The following is a 9784-nucleotide window of genomic DNA, read 5'->3' on the forward strand; positions in this document are numbered from 1 at the left end:
AAAAGAACTTGGGAAAATCTATAATTATAGCTAATTATCATAATTACATATTTAAAAGTATGTTAAAGAATTCTAATATTTTTCTGAGCGCTGAGTAATTTTGTTTTTAATAATATATATATATATATATATATATATATATATTGTTTTTGTTATTTTTATTATCATTATTTATTCTTTTTTTCTACTTATTTTCTGGTAAATTTCTTATACTTTTTTGCTATTTTTTTTTTTTTTTTAAATTATGGATAAATAAACTTGCCCTTACCTGCTTCTCCCTCTTGCTCTGTAGAAGGACTCAGTTTTGCCCACCATGGTCTAAATTTCAACAGCTGCTTGATCTCATCATCCTCAAACAAATCTGCCCTGTAATGATACGTAAACGTTGGCGGACAGCACAGGAGAAAAAGCAATGTTTTAAGGTGTCAGAGGTTTATACTCTGCTAAACTCACAGGTAATGGTCGGGGGAAAAAGCAGATGCCTCTGCGTCCAGTCGTGCTCGCCTCCTCTCCGCTGCTGAAGTTCCCTCTGGGTTCTTGACATCAATCACATCACTCAGTTCCTCCTGTCAGAGGAGTCCCGATGTATTAAGCCTTGCAGTGTCATCCTCACGTTATTTGCATGATTCTTTTTAGCAACTTTGATCATATTCAGAAAGGACACAAGGATTTCATAGATGATAAAATAATCCTCATCGATAACCTCACCTGTAATCTTGCAAACACTCCAGACCTCTGATTGCCGAAGCCGTATTTCTGCAGGGTGCTCAGCTCCTCCTCAGAGCTCTCCTTATACACCTCCTGCTCAACCTCCCAGTTAAATTCTTCCTCATCTTCATCATCTCCTGCATCTTCACTGCATCCTTGAGAAGAAGTCATGAATATTTCTAGCTTCATTATTAATTTAGTTACACTGCTGTATAGATTTGACTTACCTGTGCTCAAGTCCTCTATCAGTGGTTTGGCTGATCGGGAGCCTTTTGGGGCGAGGAGACTCGTCAGCATCTGAAGTCCCTCAAAGTGCTCTCCAGCTGTTTCCTTGGGGACCCACAATGTGACGAGACCTGGTGGAATAGAGCATAAGGCGAGGGATGGATTTTAATCATGAGCTCCTTTTTAAATCACTTCACATTATTCAGACATCTGTTATCTAACGGGCTGTATGTTTATAATACTGACAACAATTAACAAATTAAATAACTATAATAATATCTAATATTTTTTTTAATCAACTATGATGAAGTTATTTTTTTGCACAACTGTCACTATATCCTGACAGTAGTACAAGCAGCAGGAAATCTATGAAAACAATCAAGTTCTTCTGCCTTCTCCTAGTGCTCCTAGCATTTGCAAGACTCACAAAAACAACCAATCAGAGGGATGGAGTCTCTTACGCAGGTGTCAATCATGTTAGTCACTGTGGTCACACTGTCAGACCAGGTAGAGCTGATTAATGAATTTATTATTGAATTGATTTATTTATGAATCAAGATTATGTTACTGTATTTCCCATTTCTCTCCTGACATGTTTTTAGAAATCTATTTTAGTGTACTGTTTAGCTATAAAATAAAAAAGTTGATGATCGGTGTTTAATTTTCACTTGACAGTTGCTGACATTATGACAATGTCACAAACATTTTCATTTTTCAGGTCAAGCGTAAAATTTCTAAAAACTTTTTACACAAGGGTGATCAGTTGGTAGGGCGAACGCTCCATGTACAGAGGCTATGTCCTTGCCACAGCGGCGGTTCGATTCTGGCCTCGGCCCTTTGCCACATGTCATCCCCTTTCTCTCCCCGTTTCATGCTTAAGCTGTCAAATAAAGGCAAAAAGCTCAAACATAATCTTTAAAAAAATGATAAACTTTTGATGCGAGAAATAGAAAATGCAGTAACAGAAGCTTGATCTGTGTTTGGACAATGCTGCATAGTTTAACAGTCTGACCACAGTTTACAAGCAGTGATTGACATGACTGACATGATCTGCCTCATGTACTGCTGTCAGGATACAGTCAGTTATTTAAAAAATAATTTGGTTAAAAAAGTTACATGGCCTGAACACAGGGCCAGGTGGAGGTGCAGAAGTCAAGTGTTTTCTCAGACCACTGGAATTACAATATGCTTTAAGTTTATTATGTTTTTGTATTTCAACAATGATGCTAAACTTAAATTGCCTACCCCCACTTTAACAGTACCAAAAACTGTCTGATTGCAGTGTCTCAAATCTTTGATTTTTGTAACTTTAAAAGTTTAAAAACTGAGTGCTATTCTGTAACCAGAAACTAATAAAACAATCTTTTTTCGTCTCAAAGTCAACAACTGATTACAAACCACTTATTTTTGAATCCTAAAGAAAGAATAAACTTTGATCACTTGTTTTACAGTCCTATATTTTAATTTGAAAGTATCTCTTTATAACAAACATTAGCCATTCAATTTGGCCACATGTGCATGCAACACTTCAAAATTAAGTACTTCCTTTACAAACTGTTATTAAAATTAAACAGCCAATACATGATGGATGAATTCAACTGATTCGGCCACACCACAGTGATAATCTGTCGCTCGCCCAAAAAGCCCTCATAAAATTTCAATGTACCCAGTTGTTAAAGCTTAGATGTGCTTTACGATGAGAGCTGACTAATTGCTCGAGTTGCAGGCCTTGCAGAATGGAGAGCCTGAGAGAGGGATCTTAATGATTGCTCATTATAAGTCTAAACAAGGACACTCATTAGCGGGGCTTTATTAGCAGATGTTACAGGCTTATTTAGACACAGTGAGTTAACCGGGGCCATGGTGACAGACGGGCAACGAGGTGTCAGAGTCCATAAGGCAGATGTCCCCATAAAGACAACTTCATTAGAACTGATTACGTGCCACAGAAATCAAAGACAGATCACGCTGACAGACAGTAGTGTATAGACAGGCCTTATACTCATTGTAACGTGTCATTTGCTGGTTATATGTCTTAGTAAAATCCTACATGAGCTCCCTGTCACTGTGATAGAGATACTGCAGGCAGCCTGCAGGCTGTAATCATTATGACATTAGAGATGGCTCCAGTGGCCCTTTAAATGGGATGAAATAAAACATGATCAGTGGGTTAATTTACCCTGGCTGATTGACTCAAGTACAAACTAAAGACGCCCCGAGGATCAATCACTGTCTGCAATTACAACCATGTTTCAGGCAAGGACTGGTCAACAATAACATTAAAAAAAGCTATGCTTTTTTAAGGACCAGGATGTCTAAAGTTTCAAACTCAAATGATACAATTAATTTACAGCCAGCAGTGTGTTGTTGTCATAAATAAAGCTGGAATGTTACTCTTCGCAACAGTACATGGTTTCCCACATGGTTTCATTTATTTGTGGCAGCCTGCCACGAATAAAACGTGTGCCACCACAAATTGATTTTCTATTTTTGGAGCTGGACCGTTCACGAAGGGTGCTGTTGATATATAAATACTGTTTGGGTGATTCGTTACCACGCACTCTGGAGTGCAGAGCACACTCCGGGCACAGATGAAGCAGCAGAACATCAGGCGCATTAAAAGTTAAACCGTTCATTCTGCTGCGTCTAATCGTTTGCCTTCATACGCAGCAGCTGCTCCTCTTGTCCATCAATCTGATCTGATCAGCTGTGGACTGATCGACAGATCAATTACCACCCCACCCCCCACCCCGTGAGTCACAAACTGCTGTGGAGGAAGAAAAGATGGGACACAGAATGATACAGAGGGGCACGCGCATTGTCCCCCTACCCTTAATGCTTCCATCCAAGTCCCCAGGAAGTGCGCCAGACAAATTTCACAAAGTGGCCAAATGTGGAATTACACTGTGCAGGTCCGTCATGTGATGCCCAAGGCCCCAGACAGACTTTTTTCGATAGACTTCCACTGGGATCAAGATGTCTGTAAGTCAGTGGGTAATTTTTTGTGAGCGTCAAAACCTCCAAGAAACGACTAATATAACTATCTTGATTTAAGCCATCCAGTTAAATAACATTTGGAAAGTCTAAAAGAGCTGCAAGATTTATTTTTTTAGACCAACTTTAAAGCTACTAAACCGGAAGTCAGTCGCTCCACTGGCAGAAGTTACCTGCGAGCACACTCGGCCACGCTTGGCCACCTTCAGTCACTAGTGCGCAAGCCTCTAGGCCTGTAGATCCGGGTATTCTAAACTCGGAAAAGAGCTTTTTTTACTTCATGCGCCAATGAGCAGCTCTCATAGGAATGAATGGGGCCCCACCTCCATGGCTGTATTCAGATTTTCTTAATACATCCATGCTTCCACCACACACACACACACTTGTTCTGTGAGAAACACTGCAGTATGCCTCTGGTAACATGGCAGAAGCTGCTCTTATACAGCCTGAAATCAGCAAGAGAATAAGACAGTAAGAGTAGATGTGTAATACAGACTTCCATGTTAAAATGCCCAACTTTACAGCAGAAATAAACATGTTTACAGCCTGATACAAAAAACTGTTTTTGGTGTCTATAGCTAATGTCCTCGTTCATGACAACTGTACAGGGACTGAATTTTTATATAACTCACTGTTTACATTTTATTAAAGAATAAAGTTGAGCATGGGTTGGATTGAGCAACAGGCCGTCTGCAAGGTGTCACTAGAGGTGTTGCTTCTCCACAGCTCCACCCTCTCCTCCAGTTATGCTCACCTCTGTTTCAAAGACACAAAATAGCTATGGCCAAATGCTGAAATCAAGACTTACCAAGATGGTTTTGTTAAGTTTTGTTTTGTTTCTGTCAAGTCTGCGTGCAGTATGTTTGAAATGAAAGAGAGAAACTTGAATTGAGAAAATGTATAGTTTGATAAAGCAGAAAAAAGGGGAATAAAACGTAGCTCAATATGTTGAGAAAGCATTTGTACCACTTAGAAAGAAAAGATACTGGAAAAGTGTTTTTCCCTTGTTGAAAGAAAGGTCAGCACATTCTGGCTAACACGGGAGGGAAAAAACAACTGTTGTTACAAAGGCTTCCTGAAAAAAAAGATGCTTTTACTTGTTTTTGTTTTTTATGTGCTGACACAAAAATACAAAAGAAATAAAATGGGTGGAAGATATCAGATCCTCCAAAAGAACATCTGTTTTTTTTGTTTTCTCTCGTCTAACAGTGCTCCTCTGGCTCAGTGCTCACAGAGAGCTGATATTCTTTTTGCAGTGGGTGACAAACATCCGGTCACAAAATCGTTTTAGAAAACAGTAAGAACTTCACAGCAACCTGAGAAGTCTCAGTAATGCAAATATTGCTCTCCATTTAATGCAGCAGTTGTAATCCTACTGAACAGCATCTGCAGTCATTTTGTTATGCAACGTCACCACACAACTAATAAGACAGTCACGCTGTTTTACTGCCATTGCATGTGTTACCATCAGAGCTGCAACGATTAGTTGATTAAAAGAAAACTAATCAACAACTATTTTGATAGTCGGTAAATCATTTCAGTCATTCTACAAGCAAAAAGGTCAAACATTTTCTGGTTTTAAGGATTTGTGCCTTTTTATATGTGAGATTTTTTTCTGCTTTTTTTTGTCATTTATAATAGTAACTGGGGAGTTTGGGGGTTTGGGACTGTTAGTTGGACAGAAGTAGCAAGCTGAAGACATCATTTTGGAATCTGAGAAAATTTATGGGCATTTTTCATAGTTTTTTTTACTTTTTATAGATTAAACCAAAGCTGCACAATGTGGGGCCCACGAGCCACGTTTGGCCCATACTCCCTTTGTTCTGACCCACCACAGATTTGACAAGCTTGTGCTTATTCTCCTCCTATTTTAAAGTGAGAAATGTAAATTTTGTGCAGCTAAAAAGAACATGATCAGAGTTTTGCAGCAATGTAGCACAGTGCTGTTAAGCTTCCCTAATAAATTAAATATGAGTTATCTATGGAGACATTGCTGCATCTCACCCTCCCTCACGTGCTGTGGGTGTATCTTACATTACTGTGGCTTTAGATCAGCCAGTCAAGACGGAGCGAACAAGCCAGTGGCACACTGATCATCAAGACAATCATTTAGAAAAACTTGGCAAAAACTTGGCTTTTACAGAAATAAATTCCACAGCAGCTTGTCTCATTTGCAAACAGAATTGCTGTTTTGAAAGAACATAATTTTTGCCAACACTACAAACCAAAACAATTCAAATATGTTTATGCTTTCAAAAAGAAGCGTATGGTTGTTTTCTGTTATTAATAATCATCTCTGCAAATTTATCAAATTACTGGTAAACAGATTAAAGACTAGGATTTTAATTATTTTGAAATTTTATTTTAGATTTACACTGTTTTTTCTTCTTTAATGTAATGCAATTTCAAATGACAGCAGCCCTTCATAGGAAGGAATTTGGGCACCGCGTTTAATCGTGAAAACAGCTAGCACATTAGTTAATAATGAAAATAATAGTTTGTAGTAGCCTTAGTTAGCACCATATTATTATGTGACCTACCTTTATCAATGTCAAATTTGGCCTTTTCTCTCCCATCCTCCACTATTCTTCCAGGAAGTGATAATCTGAAAATAACACAGACACCCAGATGGTAACACTCACCAGTAACATAGACCCTATCTGTTTGATGATGTCAATTTCCTGTTGATGTTGAAACCAATACCATGATCACAAAAAACTTGCATATTCACCGACAAGACAGATGGTGTTACTTGACAAGTCAATGCATTCACTGCTTTCATCACAGCCTCTTTCATCCAAGCTAGATTTCAGAGGTACACAGTTTTCACAGAGTTGCATCAGTTTATGTGTATTTGCTAACTCACCTGAGAAAGTAAGGCTTGGCATAGAACTTGAAATCTGTTCCATCTATGTAAAGATCAAACTCTGAAGTTCGGGTGTAGGGCACTCGGAGGCTGAGGATCAGGAACTCTGGATCTTGGCTCAGGTCAAACGCAGGAGTTATCATTATGAATGCTGATGTAAAACAGACCTGTAGCATCAATGACAAGAAGAATCTCAAGCTTTGGTTATAATGTATAGGATTGCACTTTACAGTAGTCTGCAAGACTGAATGATGGTCCAACCAACTATAGCATGCCACCTTGTGGTTGACTCTATTAAATGTTGTTGTAGTTTAGCATGTCTCCACCAGCAGCAACCCACATGTGCCACACTGACAGTGACAACTGTAAACATAGCTTGTGTAAAACGAGTCGTTTCCTACTGCAGACAGTAACAAAATGGGTCATACCTTAGCGTAATATCAGCTTGTAAACCGCTCCTCCCGTCTTCTCTAGTTTCGAAAGATTTTCATACCAAACCTCATTTGAAAATCTAACATTTTAAAAGATTTTACCTGTTGACAAACGTATGCGTAATTCCTAACACCGATTAAACCATTTCAATTATTATAATGTTCTGGAATCATGTTCGGCATAACTCTTATCTAGCTGGAGGCATGTTTGCTAGATATTTGCTAAAATTAAATAAGATACTGCTTTAAAATGTAATGGAGCTATTTTAACTATGAAAGTTTGGGAGTAACATGCATAAAAATAATCACGGTCTAAATGTTATGTTCAGTAGAGTTTATATTGGCTTGGATATATTCCGAATTTAACATTACACTCTAACGAGTAAAATATATTAAGATTTGATGTATGAAGCGACCGTATCTATCGATAGGCTCTATGTCACGTTGTCTTAATACAATTTTTAAGTGAGGTTTTGTTTTATAGTTAGCTCGCTGCTAGCCTGTAAACTAAAGTAATGCATGATTGGTATCCTCGTGGGTAGCTAGCACGAGACCGGTTCTAGCTGACAGATAACGCTATCATTACCGTACTCCAGATCATGTGGTGGAAACGGGTTGTTTAACTGACTTCAGTGACAGTCAGTATACACGGCACATTTAATATAGAGTTTACAAGAATTCACACTCACCAAAAAAGCACTGAGCTATCCAAACTAGCTTCACTGGTAACTCTGAGATGTAGCGCCCATGTTTTACCGTAATACAGAATGTAAACTGGCCGTAAAAAAGTATTTAAACAAAATTCACATTTTTTCGCTGACACTATAGGTTTATGAAAAATACAAATATAATATAAATATGTGTCAGCGTAGCAGTAATAAATGTTATATTTAAGTGGCACACATGTGTTCCCAAGCTAAGGTCCAGGGATTCAAAGATTATTGAAGAGGACATGTGGACACAGCTATAATGCCCATTAACTTCATAACTTTCACAAGTTAAAGGGACAGTTCACCCCCATATTAAAAGTACATGCTTCTCCTCTTACTTGTAGAGCTTTTTCATCAGTCTTAATTGTTTTGTTGTGAATTGCAGTATTGGAGATACTGACTGTAGAGATGTCAACCTTATGGAACTATGGCACCTGGCTTGTGGTGCTCAAACTGCCAAAAAATATATTTGCAAAACTAAACAGCAATGTCTCTTTAGATAAAGTATGCCTCACTGTATAAAAGTAATGGACATAGCCACTGTAATGTCACTCAATAGTTTATGGACTCCGGTTTTGAAGCCTCGATTTTGATATGTTGGCTGTCGCCATACTGAATTTTTGGAGCCAGAAGTTACCATATTTAGACTAAATAATGGAGCTGTGGAGGAGAGAGGGCTGGATCCAACTCATAGACTGTGGTAATGTGCAGCCTGTCACTCAAAGCTGCCATGCTCTTAATCATGCGTAACTTTAAGCCTTTATTTAAACAGAATAGTTATGCTGTATAAAAATTAACCCCTGTACAGTTGTCATGAATGGGGAAATTAGAGAGACTAAAACCATTTTTTGTACCAGGCTGTATTTTTTTCTTCTGGAAATTTGACCATTTCTACATGGGGGTCTATGGGGATTTGCATACTTATGGAGCCAGGCTCCAGTGGCCATTTAAGGAAATTAAGTTTTTGGCAGTCCTGCATTGGCTTTGTTTATTAGCCTCAGAAGCTGCTGCTTGGATTATCAGCACATATTATCAACACATATCAACACAAATCTTATTTGAGATAGAGCAGTTTCATGTAGGAGCTTTGAAGGAAAATTAGAACATAATTTAAGTGTTATGTTGGCTATATTGCTGTCCATTGTGATAGTTTTTGTAAAATTACAATGAAAGGAAGGAGGTGCTCCTTGGCTCTGATGGCTGGTGCTCTTTGGTTAAGCAGGTAAAAGTGCAAAAATCAAGGGCCAGTTTTTTTAAAAAAATATTTTAAAGGCACTTTGTCATCAGGTGTAATGTCATATATATATATTCTTCAAGCATAGAGACCGACATGTATCAACTCTAGGTTTTCAATAGGGTTTTATAGTATGTCATAAAAAAGTGATAGTATAATATGTCATAAAAAGGCCATTAAAAATGTCAAACTAAAATATGTCACAAAAAGACCATAAAATTTTCCTGTGCAGTCCTCAATCACACGCTGGGTCCCTAAATTGACCCTTGACCTGGTAATCAAAACTTTGAAAACCCCTGATCTAAGCTGTTTGTTTCCAAATGTTAAAAATGGTCAGGTTAGTTGCGTTCAGATGCCTTATACATACACTGAAACCTTTGAAACCTGGAAAACATGGCTAAAGAGGCAATGCATATGATACATGAATGATGTCTCATAAACTGCACAAAATTAGGAAAATGACCTTCAAAATGTGTTTTAAAAGAGAGAGAGGGAGACCAAGAAAGTTTTAGAAGTTAATAATATATATATATTTTTTAATACTTTTTTTTTTAGCCTTTTTACTTTACCTTTTTTTGTACATTTCAGGTGTTTTATACCTCATAAATTCTTCCTG

The 9784-nt window shown here is 37.9% G+C and overlaps 1 protein-coding gene across 3 annotated transcripts in view; it reads right to left on the minus strand.

Moving 5' to 3' along the window:
• Nucleotides 1-8070, minus strand: part of shq1 (SHQ1, H/ACA ribonucleoprotein assembly factor) — a 47388-nt gene extending 39318 nt beyond the window's left edge. Inside the window, exons 1-7 of one of the 3 annotated variants that reach the window (XM_042494012.2) lie at nt 7914-8070; nt 6794-6960; nt 6468-6532; nt 936-1064; nt 709-863; nt 454-566; nt 269-366 (exon numbers count right to left, since the gene is read on the minus strand). In XM_042494012.2, coding sequence (XP_042349946.1) covers nt 269-366; nt 454-566; nt 709-863; nt 936-1064; nt 6468-6532; nt 6794-6936 — 703 coding nt within the window. In that variant the 5' untranslated portion in view covers nt 6937-6960; nt 7914-8070. Of the gene's footprint in view, nt 1-268; nt 367-453; nt 567-708; nt 864-935; nt 1065-6467; nt 6533-6793; nt 6961-7221; nt 7359-7810; nt 7831-7913 lie in introns of those variants that run through there. The other 2 variants (XM_088083654.1, XM_088083666.1) reach the window with 2 other exon arrangements.
• Nucleotides 8071-9784: the final 1714 nt, after the last annotated feature.

The sequence above is a fragment of the Plectropomus leopardus genome, chromosome 2 (genome assembly GCF_026936395.1).
Source record: "Plectropomus leopardus strain MGB_pleo_1.0 chromosome 2, ASM2693639v1, whole genome shotgun sequence".
Taxonomy (NCBI): Eukaryota; Metazoa; Chordata; class Actinopteri; order Perciformes; family Serranidae; genus Plectropomus; species Plectropomus leopardus.